General features: G+C 36.1%; 1 protein-coding gene across 1 annotated transcript in view; it reads left to right on the top strand.

Moving 5' to 3' along the window:
- LOC149196948 (cysteine synthase-like) overlaps positions 1-16,385 on the top strand; it is a 108,601-nt gene extending 92,216 nt beyond the window's left edge. The window contains exon 10 of the mRNA XM_089405691.1: positions 15,963-16,385. Coding sequence (XP_089261817.1) covers positions 15,963-16,055 — 93 coding nt within the window. The 3' untranslated portion in view covers positions 16,056-16,385. The remainder of the gene's footprint in view (positions 1-15,962) is intronic.
- The last annotated feature ends 5,767 nt before the right edge of the window (positions 16,386-22,152 follow it).

The raw sequence follows: 22,152 nt of genomic DNA on the forward strand, positions 1-22,152 counted from the left end.
GTTGGTGCTCTGGAGGTTGGAGCCTCACCAAAGTCCAAGTTGGAGCTTGGCAACAGATTGTGACCATCTATTTATTGTATTTATTTTACTGCACAGTTATATGAATAAAAGCATTTATTCTTGCTGTTTATTTTTGTGTTCTGAACATATATGTTTTTAACTAGTAAAACAATAGTTAAAAATAAGAAATACTAATTCACCCCCCCTCTCAGTATTTCCAACAGGTCATCTATGGTTCGATCTTGGAAGGAGAGGAAAGAAGTCAACCGAAGGTTACTTAGGGCATCTCTCTAGCTCTAAGTCTCAAGGAAAGGAAAGCGAAGGGAAGAGGAAGGCTACTAGAAGAAGATCGAAGTTTTCTAGTGTGGCAACAACAATTGCCGGGGAGACAAAATTTCGGATTTGCAGTAGGAGGTCGAAGTTCTTGCAGTAGGAGGCTGAGTTAGTGGTTGATCTTGATCTTGGAGGGTATTTGTCTGAGTCACTAGGTCTTGGTATTCGTCAATTGAAGGATCTATAAGAAGAGAAGAGATTTAAGGGTTTTCCCCTCAAGAGGAGGGGTTTTGGCCTTGGCTTGCAGCCTATATACTGTGTCACTATTCTTATTGTTTTGGTAGTTGTTTGATGTATCTCACATTATAATAATAAGGAACAAAGCTAATAAGGAAAAGGGTAACACAAGCAGTTATCAAGTTAAAGAGAATTAACATATTCATTGCCCTATTGAATTCTCAACATGGTATCAGAGCTAAGGTTGGCAAAGGGCATCATGAAGATCTCCTCTACAATGAGGAAGTTCATCAAGAAGTGTTTCAAGATAGCAAGCCATCTCAAGGAAGGTATCAAGAAAGCATGGAGTCTATGAAGGTCTCTTCTCAGCTCTCTCTGGCACATTTCAAGATGAAGACATTTGGGTAATTGATAGTGGTTCATCAAGACACATGACTGACCATTCCAAAAAATTGAAGACCTTATTGAAAGGAAAATCCACTTATTCAGTGGAACTTGGAGATAATAAGAGCTATCTTGTAAAAGGTATTGGATCAACATCTATAAAGCTGGAGAATGGAAGCAACATCCACCTCAACAACATTCTATTTGTTCCAGGTTTGCATAAGAACTTACTTTCCATTTCAAGCTTAGAAGATAAGGGTGATAGAGTAGCTTTCATTGATGGAAGGGTTGTTGTATGGAATAAAGACTCAAGTATAGAACAAGCTAAAGTCATTGGCATTCGAGAAGGAAGACTCTACAAACTAATATCTCCTGTGGCCCAAGCCCTAGTTCACATTGAAATTAGCCCGTGTGAACTCTGGCATAGAAGATTTGGTCATCTACATTTCAAGATCCTTCCAACTCTAAGTTCCATAGTAGATGGAATACCTGAACTGAAGGAAGATCATGAAGGAGTATGTAAGGGATGTGCATTGGGTAAGAATACCAAGAGACCATTTGGAAGCAGTGCTTCACGGTCAAAAGAAATCTTGGATCTCATTCACTCTGATGTATGTGGCCCTATGACTCCTAAATCACTTGGAGGTCATCTATATTATGTCACATTTATAGATGATCATTCAAAAAAGACCTAGGTTTACTTAATGAAAACCAAGGACGAAGTATTTACAAAATTTCAAGAATTCAAAGCTGAAGTGGAAAACCTTACAGAAAGAAGAATCAAGATACTAAGATCTGATAATGGAGGAGAATATACATCCAAAGAGATTATAGCATTCTGTAAGGAGTCTGGGATTAAGAGGGAGCTGATAGTCCCATATAATCCTGAGCAAAATGGAGTTGCAGAACGAAAGAATAGATCCATTGAAGAAAGTGTAAAAGAAATGTTACATAATCAGGATCTACCTAATTTTTTGTGGGGAGAAGCCACAAAGACAACTGTTTACATTCAAAATCGAAGTCCCCACAGGTCCCTAGACAACAAAACTCTGGAGGAAGTGTTCATTGGAAAGAAGCCATCTGTAGATCATCTCCAGATCTTTGGGTGTCCTGTATATATCCATATACCAAAGGACAAAAGAAAGAAGCTGGATCCATCAGGCATGAAGGGAACATTTGTTAGGTACAACAACTCATCGAAAGCCTATAGGATCTACATAAAGGAAGGACATCACATAGAAGTTAGTCGAGATGTCATATTTGATGAAAGCATAGCATTCAAGAAATCAAAAGAACTTTCCATAGACTCTAATGATGAAGAATTTCCGGTCTTTGAAGAAGAAGTTGACAAGGGAGAAGAAGAATCACACCATGAAGAAGAAGGTCCTAGTGAACTTGTTCAACCTGTGGGCATCCCCGAAACAAGAAAAAGACCTAATCTGGTGAAATCTACACTACTTGATGCAGAATGTCATGGGGCAGCGAAAGGCTCATTTAGAGAAAGCAAGAAACCCAAGAGATACTCCGGATGTGCTGCATACATGACAAAACTAATAGAAGTAAAACCATCCACTTTTGAAGAGGCTGTAAATAATCAAGAATGGAAAGATGCCATGAATGAAGAATATCAATCTATAATGAAGAATGGAGTCTGGGAGATCATACCTTGGCTCGAAGACAAATCTATGGTAACTTCCAAGTGGATTTATAAGATCAAACATGCGGCAGATGGAAGTATAGACAAATATAAGGCAATATTTGTGGCTAGAGGCTTCTCTCAATTAGAAGGCATCGACTACGAAGAGACATTTTCTCTAACAACAAGATATACAACGATTTGTTCATTAGTCTCTCTGGCAGCATTGATGGGATGGAACATGCACCAAATGGATGTCAAGACTGCTTTTCTGAATGGCACAATAGATGAAAAAGTCTATATAGAGCAACCCTTGGGATTCGAAGTTAAAGATAGGAAGGCATATGTTTGCAGATTGAAGAAAGCATTATATGGCCTCAAGCAAGCACCAAGGGCATGGTATGCTAGAATGGATGCATACTTGCAAAGAATAGGCTTCACAAAAAGTTATGCTGATCCGAACCTTTATATCAAGGTTGTAGATGGAGAACCTGTAATCATTCTTCTGTATGTAGATGATCTTCTCTTGACAGGTGTAGAAGGTCGAATTGAAGAATGTAAGAAGCAACTAGTAGCAAAATTTGACATGAAGGATCTTGGGCTGATGCATTACTATTTGGGACTAGAAGTCTAGCAAGGACTTGATGAAGTTTATTTGGGTCAAGGAAAATACGTGATCAAGATGCTGAAGAGGTTTGACATGATGGATTGCAAACCTATGACCACTCCGATGATCACAAACTTGAAGAGACTAAGGAGTTCCAAATCGAGCCCTGCAGATCGTTCCAAGTATAGACAACTTATTGGCCCACTGATGTACTTGGTGAATACTCGACCAGACATATGCTTTGTAGTAAATGTTCTCAATCAATTCCAAGTGGAGCCGAAGCATGATCATTGGATAACAACAAAACATATTCTGAGATATCTGCGATGAACCATCCACTATTGTTTGAAGTATGATAGAAGGAATGATGTCCAACTGATTGGATATACAGATTTCGATCGGGGATGCAGTGAGCAAGATGGAAGGAGCACTATAGGAGGATGCTTCAGTTTGGGATCCTCCATGGTCTCATGGATGAGCAGAAAGCAAGACACAGTGGCTTTGAGTAGTGCTGAGGCTGAACATGTTGCAGCCTGTGAAGTAAGTAGGGAAGCGGTTTGGCTGAGGAAGCTGCTATCCGACCTGTTTGAAGGACTGATGAACCCTACAGTGATACTTTGTGATAACACCAATTGTATATGTTTGTTTGAAGATCCAGTGTTTCATGGAAAGACAACATATAAACAACAAGTAACACTATATTCGAGAGCTAGTACATAATGGTGTGCTGCAACTACAATATATTCATTGATGAGCAGGTAGCTGACATATTGACAAAGTCACTTCTGAACAAGAAGCTTGTGTACTTAAGAGACAAGCTTGGTTTGGTTGATGTATCCTCCCTAATTGAGAGGGAGAGATAAACACTACATTCTTGTCTTAACTTGGGAAGAAAGAATGGAGGATTGGGTAAACCATCTGGCATTCGATACTCTTTAAGAATGTGTTAGGGCATTCAAAACAAGAGTAGTTGTGGACCGATATTCTTTGAGGACTAGCTATCCAAGATAAGAATAGTCCAAAGAAGGTCATACTCGGTGAACACCCGGGTGGAGTATGTACCTTGAGAGACAATGTTGATGGTGTCTATAAATTATTGGTCTCGCCAGCATTGTGCTTTGATCTTGTGGAGAGATGGAGCTGCTAGTCAAGGCCTTGCTATGTGACAATGCTGGTTAATATGATGCTAGACAGATGGGTTACCAATTCGACTCTTTTTTATGAGATCTTTTCAGATTCAGAATGACCATGTACCTCTTATGAATACCTCCCTAGTTAAGAGTGAGTGTTGAAAAATGTGTAACTAGGTTCGGTCTTCATAAATATGAAATGCATTCTTGTAAATTATAAAATGAAAAGAAATTATTATTATTGGAGCATGGGTTTCATGCTCAAGTTCTTTTATTTTATAGGTCAAGCACCCATTGAGTGCTTCTAGGGTTTGTCTTAGGTCTAAGAGTCATTGTCATATATTGAAGACCCCAATGGGCACATTGTATCTTGTAAAGAAAAAATATTTTTGTCTTTAAAGTGTCGAAATGCCCTCCAAGATCAAGTCGGCCTAAGTGAAGAGCCATGTCTACCCCTTGAAGAGGCCTATATAAAGAGAGGAACTCATCCTCCAAAGGATCACTCACTCATCTCTCATTCTATGCGAAGAAGAGGACGAAGAAGAGGTTGAAGGAGAGGACGAAGAAGAGGATGAAGGAAGTCGAAGTGTTTGGGCTAATTCTCTCTCCCACGTGCAAGTCGAAGCTAGGGTTTTTGCACAAGGGTCATCTCTAGTTCGATCTTGGAAGGAGGAGAGGAAAGAAGTCAAGCGAAGGTTACTTAGGGCATCTCTCTAGCCCTAAGTCTCAAGGAAAGGCAAGCGAAGGGAAGAGGAAGGTTACTAGAAGAAGATCAAAGTTTTCTAGTGTGGCAGCAACAATTGTCGGGGAGACAAAATTTTGGATTTGCAGTAGGAGGTCGAAGTTCTTGTAGCAGGAGGCCGATTTAGTGGTTGATCTTGATCTTGGAGGGTATTTGTCTGAGTCACTAGGTCTTGGTATTCGTCAATTGAAGGATCTATAAGAAGAGAAGAGATATAAGGGTTTTCCCCTCAAGAGGAGGCGTTTTGGCCTTGGCTTGTAGCCTATATACTGTGTCACTGTTCTTATTGTTTTGGCAGCGGTTTGATGTATTAATAATAAGGAACAAAGCTAATAAGGAAAAAGGTAACACAAGCAGTATTCAAGTTAAAGAGAATTAACATACTCATTGCCCTATTGAATTCTCAACAACTTTGACCTATAAACAATTGACCCAAGCATGAAATCCATGCTTTAATAAGTCAATTTTATTTATAATAAAATTTCTTTTTCTTTCTCTTGACAAATACAATACATTAGGAATGAAATACAATTATGAAGACCGACACTAGTTACATTCTTCAATAATAAGAATATAAGAAACTATGTCAACCACAATGAAGACAAAAAAACAAGCTAGAGGGAGCCTCCAACTATAGGGTGTTAGCGCTCAGAATTTTTCCTAGGCTGTAAAGGAAAACACCTAAGAGAACTCTTTCAAACAAATCTTTAGGGCCACAGGCTAGCCCATTCAACCCGGAGAGGGCTTTCTCCTTTACAGTGCAACTACCCAGTGTCACCTCAACAATTGGCTGTGTCTTTTAGCACAGTGGCTAGATCATGAGTCTAGTAGGGTTTGAAAAGTGCATCCTTGGGCATGGAGTCGTAGTAAATTCAAATCAATCAACAATGACTAGGATGCCAAATGTAGTGACAGAGACTAAGAGAAGGTAGTTGATTTATCCTTAGACAGTTGCTGTTGAGAGTGGTAGGAGGAAACAACAAAAACTGTTTAAAACAGAGCATCAAATAGAAGAATCCTGTTCAGTTTAGGTAAGAAAGGTGATACTTAAATGGTAAAGATAGAGCATGTAAATCAAACATGAATTCCACTTTAATACCTTCATCCAAGTATAAGGAAGATAAACATTTAACGAAATAACAGAGGTAAACATACCTATCAAGAAACTGACTGGAATAGATCAACACATGAATTCTCAGCCTGAAACACCACGCTATTCTGATCACTAGTCACCTAGGATTAACCAACAAAAACAAAGCACATACACAGATTACAATTTTTCTCAAATTTTGAACCATTGGTTTTTAGTCATTATCAACTTTATAGAGTACTTGCAAAACCATAAGCATGTTTTTAGAAATGCCTTAATTACAACAATCTCAAAATAGCCAAGTAAATCTCTAATTAGACTAAGTACATTACATCATTTCAATTATGAAAACAAGATGATCATATTCTATATCTGAGAAAAATGTTACTGTTGAAAACCTGGCTGAAGCTAAGGGTCAAAACTAATTATTGATATTCTGCCCAGATTTTCTGAAAACCTTGCTTCATCATCATTCTTGGTATAGCAATTCTTTCCTTGAAATCTGGTCTTGATCCACAAAAAAGGAATTTTGGTATGTAAATCTTTCCTTCAGGGATGTATTCACTCCTAACTGCTCCTTGTTGCCTTCAAAAATGATCCTTCCCTGAGCGCTGACAGATTAACTGGCATACCTCAAATCGGGAGAAAAACTAGGCACCGCTGACAACTTAAATGTCAGCACTATCTCAAAAAAGAGGCAAATTCGCGCTGACAATCTAACTGTCATTGCTTATCCAAAATGAGGCAAAAATAGTGCTGACGGCATAACAGTGTGTGCTACCTTAAAATGTTCCCAAGGACTGCTGGCAAAACCAAACTCTGCACTGTAGATGTTTCATTTGAGTATGCTAGCTGCTTCCAAAAATATCAACTTCACTCTGTCTCCTTTTCCTAGTATTCTTGGCTTTAGTAGCAGGCCCTTTGCTTTGATTTTTAGGCTTCCTAGAACTAGCAGGCTTCTCTTTGTTTATGACCATATATCTCTGAGGTGTGTTATCTACCTCAATGACTTGTTGTGTCAGGCTAGGGTTTTGCTTGAGCTTGAATTTCAACCTCAATTTATTCAGTGGTCTAGTGTGCAACCTTCTTCCCCCATAGATCTCAACTAACGTAGGCTCCTTAACAACCTCTGTTTTCTCTGTCTCAGGTTCAAGCTTTTGTTTCCTCTGTCTCAGGTTCAACAACTTTTGCATGTTCAGGAGATGGCAGATGAGGAGGGGACAAGGCTTTCTTTTCCAGAAGTTTCCTACTTCTTCTCATGTAGACTTTTTCCAACTTAGGAACCAGAGGAGGAGGTTCAATCATCTCGTTTTTCCTTTGACTCCTAGTTTGAATAGATGAGGTCCCTTGCTCTAAGGTTTGGGGTGATTTAACAGACTTCTTACTCCTTTTCCTTTTACTGATAGCTTTAGGTTTTGGTGAAACAGACTCTAGAAACACCCCCTAGAAAAGAAAGTGCTCCCATGTTCTGTTAATCTTCCTTAAATTGTTTTCAATTAGTAGCTTGATCAGGCTTTTGTGATAAATGAAGTGGTATGATGCATTAGGTTTAGCTCTCACTCTTACTAACATCTGTTTGAGACTCATCAGTAAAAAGAAAGGAGCATTCATTCTTACCTGTCCAGCAATGTGGGAAAGAAAACGAAAATGATATAGATTGAGTTTGTTGAAGCGCCCTTCACAAGTGAAATAAGACTGAGTGATCCTGAGGAGCAGGGTCCATTCACCCTTCAAACAAGATCTCTGTACTTCCAAATGCCATGGTCTGTCCTCCGTAAAACCCCACAAGGGGGAAAACCCAACAACAATCCTTCTCTTGTAGAATCGAATCAAAATGAGATATCCAACACCAAGAACAGTCCAAAAACTGCCACCAAAACTTCAAGTTATAGCCCTCCTCCAAGTCACCTCCACTTGCAAAGTCAACATAGGTCAAACTACATAAAATCTGGTCAAACTATTCCACTTTCTGAAATTTCCACCCCTGAAATTTTGGGCCTTCCTGAAATCTTGCTCCTGCAATTTCGGGCCTACAATTAGATGAAAACTTCATCCTTTCCTCACAGAATTTATTCCACATGTGCGAGCTCTTCCTTCCCTTCTACTTTGTCCTTTTCTTGTCCTTTTCTTCATTGGATAGGTGTAGAAGATATTTATGATGATGGTGATCAAGTGTACTCCAAAATGAACGAACTGTCCTCTATATATATCTGTCTGGGAGGTCGAATGGGTGGCTCTTGGAAGCCCAGGCTGACTTCTTCCCAAGGAGGGCTGACTTGACACTTTTGGTGGACTTCGACTCAATATAAAAATTCCTTTTTCTTTTTATTTACAAAAGTCGAAATGGGCTTGACTCAAATACATTTCTTTTGACTCTTTTTGACCCTATAAGCATGGAGAACATGCTTTGACTAAAATAAAATAATAATAATGAATATAATCAATGATAAAAACTACATTTTATTACATTATGAAGACCGAGACTAATTACATTTTCAACACTCCTTAACTAGGGAGGTATTCATAATGACTCAATAGGACAATCTCAAGTTGAAATATTCATATAAGAAAGGATCCAGATTAATAAGGATCAATGATGATTTTTCACCATCATAACCAACATTGTCAAAAAGGCAAGGCCTTGACTTACAAGCTCTATCTCTCCATTAGATCGGAGCACAATGTTGAGATGCATAAATTTGGACACCACCAGCTCTAGGCACATACCCCATTCGGATGTTCACCAGGTATGTCCTCACCGGTCTATTTCCTAATCCATTGTCACAATATTTGACACCAGGAAATATCAGTCCTTGGGACTATTCTTATCTTGGATTAATGTACTTGACTTATGGTGGTTAGTCCTGATCAAACCACAAATCCTCAAAGAATATCGGTCCCATATGCTTATCCATTCCACCATTATCCCTATTAGTGCCTTTACTAGGCTCACGATTGTTAGTCCTAGCCATAGTACATGACACATGGAGAATATGGTGTCCACCCTTACCCCTCTCAACTAGGGAGGAGATCCTCATTCCCTCTTAAATAGGGAGAAATAACCACAAGCCTAAGCTTGTCTCAAAAATATTCATCAATGTGTCGACTACCTATTCTCTCGTGGAGATTTGTTTGTAGCTTCTTGGATCCTATTTGCATCCCATCATGATGAGCTTCGACCTTCCTGGTTTTCTGACAATTGTCATATTGAATCCAACATGTTATCAAATAGTTCATCAAACGCCATATGGAGCCAAACTTCTTCATAGCTAATTTGCACAAGTTTTCACGTCTTTTTTTTTGTATTGCAATAGGATTTTGCTTTATGTTCTTCAAGAAATCATCAGCTCCCAATTATCAGGAGTATTTCTATCAATATCAATATTGTCACAATCAATGTGTTCCTGAATCAAACCAATTAGAGCTCTGTCTTTTCGGTTGAGGTAGGTTGAAGCAACAAGATTGTTACTGAAGCATCAAAAGTAATAACTTGTTGACTTAATGTAAAAATACACGAGGTATTTTGTAATAATAAGTTATTATATAATAAAATGTATAAGTGATGAATGTTACAATGAGGAACCACATATATATACCTAAGCAAGTGTCCTTTTGTGACTGGGCATGTCTTTTAGACATGCCTTTTCACTTAACTTAATGACTATTTAACATAATCAATATTTGATTATTTAATATTTATATTTATTTTATTTATTTACTTGTTATGAATTATATTCATAACATAGGTGAACTTCTTTTGTGCTGCCATCTAATCGACTTCTTCTTCCTCCTTAATCTTCATGCTTTGCCATGTTCTTCCAATTCTTCCATTTGCTAATCTAAATCAAGCTTAGATAGATATTGTCTTGACCTGCAACCTTTATTAGAAGACTAAGAAAGAACAAAAGGCAAAATATAAAGATAATAGCAATAGTAATAATCAAGGAGATGTAGAGTACTTATCTTTTTGAAGATGGTTAGCTCCCTCTTAATCTTGGATTTGTTCACCAATATTGTTCCCACATCAATATGATGTCATTCTTGTCATTCTCAAAAGCTAGGTTTTCTTTCTACAATGGAAATGATTAATTAGGGTTTTCATTTCTAGGGTTTTCTAACTCAAACCTTTTCTAGGGTTTACAAACCCTAGATTCCAAAGTCCTCAAGGTTTATCATTTAAGAATTGTAAATTCTACAAACATACTAATGGGTTAGCTATAAACCCTAGAAAAATCATTAACAAACTCTGTGTGAGATGAAATTCATTTCATTCCTAGTCTTTATATGTAAGGACTTCAAATGCTAATATCAGTGATCTTTAAAGTATATCTACACAAACCCTTTTTATGATGCATTAATATCTACCCAGAGATCATTATCTTAGCATTATATGCACTATAATTGACATGGGTAATTAACAAAGTTTATACATACCTTTTTCAACCTTACCTATCCATCATTGCAGAGATCTAGTCCTATTTCTTCATGTGTCGACTTCATTGTCTATAGAGGAGGCTTTAGTCTCTCCATAACCTTCAGTCTCAGACTTCAATATTAGACAGGTTGGCTTCATGGTAGAATTCATCCTCCTTTCAAGTATAAGTCTCGATAACATAGTTGCTTCTCATAATTGTGTCACGGATATAAGCCTTATAAACCTTCATATATCTTGTTACAGTTCTCCACAGAGTTTGCAAGGTCTCGGTCTTCTAATTGTTTTGGTTTCTACAGCAAGGTGACTTACGTATGGGTCACAAATTTTTCAGGAACTTGTATGCAATCACAGTGCCTTATAAATGCATATAGTGCCACAAAAATCACATTTTTCCACAAAGAAGAATTCCTGGACTTGACAATTTTGGGTGTCTTTCTTAATGTCATCATAGATGCTTTGACTCTTAGAAGTATGTTGCTTCATTGAATTTGGTCAACAGTAATGATCAATGCTTTTCTATGGGGTCTTGGATGAAGTAGAGGAGTTAATTGTTTGTTGTTATACTGGTTTAAAGTGTAAAATATGCAACAAATAAATGTGAACCAACACGATAAATCACTCAAAATTAAAGATACATTGCATGTAAATAGCTCAGATGAGTTCACAATTAATATAGTAACCAAATCTATGAGTGTTGCTTTGTTTTTGTTGAGAAATCGAAATTCAAGTAATAGTGAGGATTTCTCTTACTTGATAATTATTTGTGAATTCACTATTGACTTATTATTATTATATTTCATCAAAGAATTACCAAAATGCAAAAATATGAAGATCACAAAAACAAGAGACACAAGATATAGGCTCCAAGCCATGGCAAAAACCCCACAAGGGGGAAAACTCAGAAAAATCTCCTTTTCTTAAGAATCAAATCAAAGTGAGATATTCAAGATCCAAGACCAGGTACAAGAAACCAAGTTAGCACTAACTGCTACCTCCTTGAAAAGAATTGTCACCCATCTTTCTTAGGATCTAAGTCATAGGAAATGTCCCTCAGGGCCACGTGTCCCATATTTCACGTGTCGGACACTAAACGTGCCCTAAAACATGTCGAAAACGTTTTTTTTCGTGTCCTCCAATCGAGACACGTGTTTTGGACATGGTGAAAATGTGCCCTAATGTTTTTGGCTCTTAGGACACGTGTCCCACAAAGAGTGACATTTAAAACTGCGACCTGTTTTATTTTTGGGTTTTTCTGTCATTGTTCACTGCCAAAATCAAATTTGTTGTGTAGTGTGAGGAATTCCGCGGGATGACTAATGAGATTGACCATGTTTTTGCCAACTTATTGTCAAGTCCATGTCATACTCTCACTTTCCAACTTCACTGAATTGTTTGTTGTCATGTCTTGGATCATTATTTTGTAATAGAATTTGATATGATTTTGTATTTACTTTATTTTTTTTAAAAGTTTAATGAACATGATTTTGTTGATGTCATCATTTATCTTTGTTTTACTAATATTGTATCATACATATAGATTTTGTGTTCATATCTGAATACATATGCATAAGCACATGTCGGAATGTGTATCTACATATATGTATGTAGATGTAAAGCACTCTGAGTTTTTCAGAAATTAAAAAGTGGGATAAATCAGTGGTTTCTCCATTGTGACTCTATGGAAGATCCAATTGGACTGCCTGCCTGTGATTTGGATATCCTCACGAAAATTGCATCTCTAATTTCAAATCGCTGCATCAGAAGAAACCCCTAGAATAGCAAGAGATCAATTTCAAAAATATCACCATAAATCATGCGATGAATCTACTTGTATTTAACAAATTCGCCATTCTACTGTTTATCCATTATGCTATTTAGTATTGATGTACTTCTATCTACTCATTTTTATGAAATTGTTTTCACCCTCTTACTTGAAACAAAGAGATGCTAGTATTTTTCTAGATTTTGATACTTGTAAAATTGGGAGCACTATTTAGCGTCCCATTATTATTGTTTTCAGCAAAAACAAGCAAAATGATATATGAAAAGAACAATGGAAAATAATCTCAACCAACATGATGTCATCATAAGGCAAGAAGTTTGAGAGAGTAGATTATTGATAGTTGTCTATGGGAAGAATAAGCTACTAATCGTTAGAGCTTGTCAACCAGATTATATGTTTTCTTCTTGATGAATGCATATCTTTGTACTAAATACTAAATAGATATCATCATGATTCTTATTTGTAGATGTTCTAATTTCTAAAAAATATGGATCAAGCACTATATTTCAGTGTTATATATATATATATATATATATATATCGTGTCCCTCGTGTCCTGTTTTGGGGTTGTTGTGTATTGTGTTGAATATTCATATTTACATGTCCTCGTGTCATGTGACTTAGGTTAGGATGCTATCATAGCATCTGAAACCTCTAAAGAACACTGATCACCTATGAATTTGAAGGAACATAACCTTAGATCACATGCTACAAACTTGACCCCATCATCTCTCAAGTTTGCATCTCAAGTCAAAATTTTTTGACACCACATCATGAGTTGCTTAAGACAAGCTACAAAGATAATCAAATCTCCATGCAAAACCAAGAAAAGTGAATCATATCTATTAGTGATAAAAATAGAAATATGCCAAGTAAACTCATTGTACCAAGCTCATGGTCTAGGTAACAACACATGTGGGGCTACCAAAAATCTATGAACATGAGAATCCCTCTCATGCACCTCAAACCCTCATGCAACTCATTAGAGAAATTTTGAGGTATAAAATGGGTTTGCTAAGGAATATTATAAAATAATAGTGGAAATAATAAAAGAAGATTAGATTACATCATCAAATTTGAGAGTGAAAAAGAAAACTATTTTTTCAACTTATCTCCCTATTGTTTTACTCAAATTTCAAGTGGGAGCACTCATTGGATGCAAAATTTAGTTCCTCATCCAATGAGTACCCATGTTGCATACTTTCGATGGACCCTCCTACATGAAAAATGAGAAATACATGAAAAAACATGATTGCAATCACTTTTGTCATTTATTTCTAATTTTTCGTATAATAGGGTCCATTGAAAATATGCAACATGGGTACTCCGTGGATGAGGAATTAAATTCCGCATTTAACAAGTGCTCCCACTCGAAATTTGAGTAAAACAGTAGGGAGATAAGTTGAAAATATGAGTTGAAAAAGTAGTTTTATTTTATTTTTTACTCCAAAAATGGTGAATCATCCCCCATGGTTGACATCATCATCTTGAATCCTATTGGTTTTTATAAAGTTGTTTTTGGTTGTACATTTTTGTTTTGAGGACCATTTTTGACCTCAAAATTTCTATAATAAAACAACATGAACTAGGTCAACTCCCTCATCATAAAAGAATACTGAAGCAAGAGTAATGTCATTGTCAACTCCCTTTGTTCGAGAGAATCCAATAACCTTGTCCCTATACAATATTCTCATCAACAACAAACATGAAGTCAATCCCAACATTATCCTCCATCAAGGTATCACACCTCTCCTCCTCAAGACAAATGGAAGGCTCACAAATGGAAAGAAATAAATGAAATATAGCTCGCATATCTCCTAGGAGGTATACTTGCCCTCATTGGAGATATGGGTGTTCTTATATGCTCTCAAACCTCCTCAAAACTAGAAGGCTCATTAAACCTATCACTGGAATGTACCATCTTGAATCCTATTGGTTTTTATAAAGTTGTTTTTGGTTGTACATTTTTGTTTTGAGGCCCATTTTTGACCTCAAAATTTCTATAATAAAACAACCTGAACTAGGTCAACTTCCTCATCATAAAAGAACACTGAAACAAGAGTAATGTCATGGTCAACTCCCTCTGTTTGAGAGAACCCAATAACCTTGTCCCTATACAGTATTCCCATCAACAACAAACATGAAGTCAATCCCAACGTTATCCTCCATCAAGTTATCACACCTCTCCTCCTCAAGACAAATGGAAGGCTCACAAATGGAAAGAAATAAATGCAATATAGCTAGCATATCTCATAGGAGGTATACTTGCCCTCAGTGGAGATATGGGTGCTCCTATATGCTCTCAAACCTCCTCAAAACTAGAAGGCTTATTAAACCTATCACTGGAATGTACAAGTCCTACTAGATCAATAAGTAACCTATAAAAGCCACCCTCTCTCAACCCTCTAGCCAAAGTCCTTAGACTAGCTAGACTACAATCACCAAGGGTGCATTGTTGACCCTCAAAAGAAACTCTCCACTGTACATCTATCATATAAGAAACTGAAAAAAGATTCTTCTTCGAACCAAGAATAAATAGAACATTACTCAACTCAAGAACATCACCTGAAAGCATCTAAAAGGAAATGGAACCAACTCTCATGGGGTAAGTAGCATCATCGCTAAGCTTCATACTCATGCCTCTCTCTTGCTTCTAAAATATACTAAATGTAGACCAGCAATGCCATGTCTCAAAGCTCCACTATCCATAGACCATCCAACACTAGACACCATGTTAAAGGAAAAACAAGAGGCCATGAAAAGGATAGTCTCACACTGAGAGGGATTCTCCTCTACACCTAATATAGTCCTACCCACAACCTATTCCACTCCCTATACCTTCTTCTTCAATGGACACTGGGTAGTATAATGTCCCATATCATGACAAAAAAAAACACATTACCTTGCTCAATTCCTTTTTTCCTATATTTGTGGCTTCCTTCTTGTATCCTTTTTAACTACCCTTCTTTGTCTTCTTGACAAGAAAAATTGCACTTCTTCCCCTTATTGTCCTGAACAAGACTGTAATCCATTTTCTTCCTACACAAGATCAATACGAAGTTTTGCGAACTTTGGCAAGGTCTCTCGAGCAAAAGGACCTTGAATGAAATGCATCCAGGAAGGAACAAGTCCATTCAAAGTAATGGACACGAACTCCCATCCTCCATCTATGTTCCAATGCCAGAGTCTGAATTTTGGACGTTGCCACCACAAGCAAGTAAATTATACTGAAGCAAAAGGGATCATAGCTCAAAGATCTAAACAACTGCACTTTCAATAAGCTAGGAAGTGAATATGTATATTTCGAATTTACATTGACATGAAAAGCAGTTAGTGGTGTCCTCAAGGCAGTCATCCGCATTTGATGCATATCATGCATCTACTTTGAGGACTAGCAGTTTAGGCATCGGTGAAGGCTCACTGCAATCTGCTTCTATAACTGTGCCTTTTTGTTGGCTTGTTTATATCAGCATACGTAGTAAATTTTAGAAGTTATAACCAATGGCCCCAATCAAGGCTGCAGAAGTACATTTGGATGGTAAAATGTAAAACAACCATGAAATTTGAGCTATTTGTTGATTTGATTAGTTTCTTATGTAGAGTCATCTCAAGTTGGAAATCTCATGATCTATATTCGATGTGACAGGTTGTATTTCCAAGTTTTGGTGAGCGATATCTGTCAATTGTTTTGTTCCAGTCCATACGGGAGGAATGCGAGAAGATGCAACCAGAAGCATGATGTTTCCAAGCAGTAATTCTTAAGTGTGTCAGAATGCATTCCTTGGGTTAATTCTTTGTTAGCAATGGTTGCTGGAAGGAAAGTCATTCTAAGAACAGTGGGCATTATCAGGAGTTCATAATAGAAAAATTAGGTGGGCATTCGTTCTTTGTTTAACGGATGATTTTTTTCTCTTATTTATGAACACAGTAATTGCAAGCTTACATTATGAGAAGTCATTGTGAATCCTCGACCTTGGGCATGTGCAAAATTTCCCAATAAATGATGCATGTCTTGTAATTAGCAAACTATTTTTCTTAATCTTCATCTTGCATATGGTTTTTCCTTGCATCTCTTTAATGTCTTTCCTACTTTTCCCTTATTATTATCCTTCTTCGGCATGCACCATTGTTTTGTGAAATTGTACTCTTGTGTCAAGAATACTTGTGCGTATAGTATCTTGGAAATTTTCTTGGTTATTTTCCTTTTAATATAGGTAACTGCAAATATTCACATACGAAATATGGAGTTATATGGTATGATTGCCTGATAATTGTGTTATAGGTTATGTATGTATATTTGTTTGTATGCCATGTAATGATAGAAATATTATTTTGTAGAAATGAAATTTGCTTATTGCGTCAAGAGTAATTTACTGTTCTTTTTCTTGTTGAGAGTCAAAGGATTATTCGATATATCACCTGACATGTATATATTTCGGCGGATTGAGTCAACAAGAGAGTGAGAATTAAAGAAGACTCAGGTTCCTGCTTACAATTTTGGGCAGTGGAAGACTGGCCAGCTAATCTGAATGATGAGCTACCTATCAAGACTAGTTGTTAGGTCACTTGACCTATACATTTCCAAATTTCTTGTAAGTTGTGTGATGAATGTATTAAACATGGTACTGTAGATTTGTGTTGTAAATGGTGTTTTGTGCTTCCTGCAACAAGGTTAGCAAAAACACTACTCTAGTGGTTGCAACTAGATTACAGACAAATAATGAAAGATTAAACCTTAGAGCAAGATCTTTTTACTGATTTACTTTTATCTTAGATGAAAAATGCTGCAAAGGAAAACTAACAAATAAAAACAGATTTACACTGCACTAGTGTTACTTGGGAGCAGGAGCGAAAACGGGAGCGGGAGCGAGCGACATTTTCAGAAGCTCCCAGTTTGGGAGCGAATCCTAGAGTGTTATATATATATATATATATATATATATATATATATATTTTTTTTTTTTTTTTTAATATTTTGATATATATATGTCAACAAAAACATGTAGAATAATGAATTATATATAAAAAATATAAAAAAACATAGATTGAAGTTTTGAACCATATAACGACAATCATCTAGAAGTTATAATCTTCATCAACCACATCCACAAGTTAGTAACATAGTAATATACAACATATTGAGTCTCATGATTCATCAATCTTAAAGTTTCAAGCTTTCAAAATTCAATATATAACATTTATCATCATTGATCACCAAAGTTGTACTTGTAAGCTAAGGGTAACCATTACAACAAATAATATCTAACATGAAATGAAATGTTATAAAATGAAATGAAATGAAACAACTTTCAACTTTCATGAAGCATCATATTCATAATTCATTATTAATGAGTTATAAGTGCCAACTTCAAACTTAAATTGTCATATATTGTTTAAAAAAATATCATAATAAATATGAAAGAGTTAATAGTTATAAAAGCTACCAGAAACTAGAAAAGAGAAGTAAATCTATTATCTATTTCTTATACTTGGGCCTCTTGCCACCACGAGAAATGTCTAATTTTTTAGTCTTGTTGGAAAATCAGGATCTTTGTCATTAATATCACCTTCTAAGCATTAATATCCAGAGGTATCTTTGTCATTACCTCTGTATCTGTATAAGGATCTTTGTCATTAATATCACCCTCTAAGCATTAACATAAGATGGAACAAGCATAACATGTCAAGTCAAGATTTTGTTTGAGTGATGCGTACATTTTTAGGAGTGTCATGATAGAGGAGTTCGACAACCAATGTCACTAACATCAAGGTACATAGAGGGATTAGTGCTCTTGATTAAATATGAGTTCCATACCTTAATACATGACAAAATTCAATGGAAACATTACAATTGCCCAATCCTGAAATCCTGAAAAACTGATAAGTCTGCTGGATTTTGAATGAAATCTAAAATTCTACTTTCTCCATATGAAATCCAATGAGGATGGAACCACTCTTAAACATCCTGAGTCATTTCATGGTAATGTTAAAAATTTAAGTAAAATGATGAAAATGATGATCAAGGAGAATGTCACTTTTACTTTAAGAATTTAACATTACCATGAATAACATATCAATACTAAGGCCTAGACTTGATCATTAAGTTTCCCTACTCAAAAATTATTTGTTTCTTTAAAAAAAATTGCATTTCGAACATTACTACAAAAAAAAATTGCAAAAAAGGCAAAATGTTCTAAAAAATGCTCTCGAAAAGGCAGGCAGCGAAATTTTTTTTAGGGAGCGCACTCCCGAGTCGCTCCTGCCCGGAGCGCAGATTGGGAGCAGGATCGCGAGGGGGGGGGGGGGCTGGCTCCCTCGCAACACTGCACTGCATACCCAAAAAAATAAGATTTTTATTGTCTGTTTTAACACTTGAGAGTTGGTTGGAGATGTGTGGTTCTTGTGCCTCCTCGTAGGAGGGTTCTTTGTAGTCCTGTGTTGGTGTTGATTTATCCTTTCTGTGGATATTCAGGATTAATTCTGATGGTTGAATCACTGGTTTGCTCCTAAGCGAAAATGTGACAAAGACGATAAAAGGTGTTTTAACAATGTGAGAAAGACAATAAAAGGTTGAATCACTGGTTTGCTCCTAAGGGAAAATGTGACGAAGACGATAAAAGGTTGAATCACTGGTTTGCTCCTAAGGGAGAATGTGACAAAGACGATAAAAGGTTAGCAAAAACACTACTCTAGTGGTTGCAACTAGATTACAGAGAAATAATGAAAGATTAAGCCCTAGAGCAAGATCTTTTTACTGATTTACTTTTATCATAGATGACAAATGCTGCAAAGAAAAACTAACAAATAAAAACAGATTTACACTGCACACACCCAAAAAAAAAAGTTTTTTATTGTCTGTTTTAACACTTGAGATTTGGTTGGAGATGTGTGGTTCTTGGGCCTCCTCGCGGGAGGGTTCTTTGTAGTCATGTATTGGTGCTGATTTATCCTTTCTGTGGATATTCAGGATTAAATGTGATGGTTGAATCACTGGTTTGCTCCTAAGGGAAAATGTGACAAAGACGATAAAATGTGTTTTAACACTTGAGAGTTGGTTGGAGATGTGTGGTTCTTGGGCCTCCTCACGGGAAGGTTCTTTGTAGTCCTGTATTGGTGGTGATTTATCCTTTCTGTGGATATTCAGGATTAAATGTGATGGTTGAATCACTGGCTTGCTCCTAAGGGAAAATGTGACAAATACGATAAAAGGTAATGGGAAAGGAAAAATATCAAAATAAGAGTGATTTGAAATGGTTATCATAAGGAGCAAGAGAGAAAACTCTCCATGTTTATACCAAAATAGTGATTAAAGTTGATATGGTCCAAATAATAAAATATGATTATTGAACCAAATGAAGATTAACCATCGTTGATTTTTTATTATTTTATTTTTTGGTTAAACATGAGAGGAAAAAGTCGTGAAGTGGTTTATGACCTTTATTATGTGTAATTAGCTCGATAGAATGATTTGTCAAAGTTAATTTAATGAAAATGATACATAAATAATGATTTTTTTGAATTAATTTTATAAGAATGGGTCAAATGGATGAAAATAATTCAAAATTATTGAATTTTTTTTTTGGTATTTCACATAAATGGGTAAAATTGATAAAAATAATTTAGAGAACGTGATTCCTTGGGCTATTTTCATGGATTGATGATGTGAAAATGGGTTTTAATGTGCTACTTTGATAATCCTAGCAATTTTGGCTAGGTGATCTCTTTTTGTGTGTCAACAAATAATATTATAATCTAATGGTTCATGTGAACACAAGAGACAACCTTTTCACAGGATATTATGGAGAATATTTGTAATTTCCGAGCATTGAGTTGAACATGGTTTTTAGATGATGGGTTATTTTCTTTACACTTCCAGTTGGTAACCTGGGGTGCTCTCTTGTGATTTTTGTCTCGATTGTCCAACCTTATGACATACCTTCTATGTTGGGAGAGAATATAGTGCATTTTAAGTCACTATGTACTAAATCTATAGTAGATAGTTGACGAAAGAAAAAAATAAGTAGAATGTGATTTTTCTTAAAAAAAATGTCTATTAGAAACAACTCAATAGCTTTGAATGTATTTTGTCCTTCTAAAATTAATATGTGATCAAGTTTTATTTTATTATTTTTTAATGACCAAGTGCGTCACAAGCCTTATAATACATAAAGGGTCCATGAGATATGGCCAAGGAGTCATAAGTCTTACGTAAATAGAGTGGATAAAACCAAGCTATTCTTAATAGAATAGCAATTGGTTTAATGAGCCATATGTAGTTTCATAGTATGAACTGGTTTATACTTATATATGCATGGTGTAATCTTTGAGACAAGCATATGGCCACTAGTTGGATGAATTGAGTAACCGTCAAATCTCAACACTAAAATAAATATGTAGAAATGTGTAAGGATAGGTGTCTATTAGACTTCAATTATGTAAAATGTGTCTTAGTATATGTATATTCTTCGATTATGTGTAGTGTATATTTAACAATAGTAACATGTGACCAAGTTATAATTAAGGTTTGGATGTTAAGTCATTGTAATTACTTTTGGACGTTGTAAATGATGTAATGTGAGGTGATGTATTCGAGAGATTGTGGTATGCGTGTTATATGGGGGGCCTATGTTAATGTTCCTTATGATGTATGTTGATTGCAATAGTGATATATTGTTTCATATTTTCTTCACTCATGTTTATCTTGTATGAACATGTAGTGCTTTAAATCTAAATTGGTATTCCAGAAGGCAAAGATCAAGGTTGATGAAGATGTCAAGATGAAGGATGTTAAGAGAATGGTATACATTTCACTTTCATCTAGGGGAAACATCATAGTGTAATAATTATTGTATATATTTCTAGGATTGGTTAATGCTGACTTAGTCAATGTAGGCCCATAACCTTGGTTAGAAGAAACATCTTACTTGAGTTGTGTATGTATATACAACCCTCATTTGTAATTTTGAATATATTGTGTGACCATTCATTTATTCTTTGAAATGATTTAGCCTATGTGCCATAAAGTGTTAGGTTCCATTGTCTGTGGGTTGTTGTTCTTCCTAGTTTCTCTAGTGCATTTGTGTTGGTTCATCTTTACTCTAATGAGGAATTCATGTTTGCTAGTTGGCTACATTCGATCCTTGTTACAAATACTAAGAGGGGGGTTGGGGTGAACAAGTATTTCATCCAATTATTAATTTTGCTAGTGAAAATATGCCACAATTACAAAATATAAACCATGCCAGGACACAACACTTTAAAAAGAAAAATCACTTGAATATTTTAATGATGAGGACACCAAACCTCCTTTACCAATTTAGGCTCCAACCTGTCAAATAAGGACACCAATCTTTTTGTACAAGCCTAGGCACCAACTTGGAAAGAGAATGAGGACACCAATCCTCTTGAACAAGCGTAGGCACCAACCTAGCAATAGAATCATGACATCGATCCTATTTAGTAATCAACCCATCCAAACTTCTCCAAAATAGGCTCCAAGATTGGTTATAAAATAGCTCCAAAGTAGCCCCAAAAACAAGCTCCAAGAATACGCTGAGGCTAGGGTTGCAAAGGGCGAAAGTTGAGGTTCTTATTAGGGCGAGAATGAGGCTGTCACATGCTGAGTTTAAGGCTGTCACAGGGTTGATTCTAGGATGTTACATGAATGAGCCTATGGTAGCTATAGGGCCGAAGTTAGAGGTAATTGCAGGGCTGAAGTCTGTCGCTATTTGTGACTGCAACAGGGTTGAAAATGTGGCTAAATTAGACCAAAATAATGCTACAATAGGCCCGAGTTAGTTCTTAGATCAAGGTCGAATTTCTTCCACAATTGATGT

Source organism: Pinus tabuliformis, chromosome 2_2 (genome assembly GCF_031772625.1).
Source record: "Pinus tabuliformis cultivar Carrire ecotype Pingquan chromosome 2_2, CPIR1, whole genome shotgun sequence".
NCBI lineage: Eukaryota > Viridiplantae > Streptophyta > Pinopsida > Pinales > Pinaceae > Pinus > Pinus tabuliformis.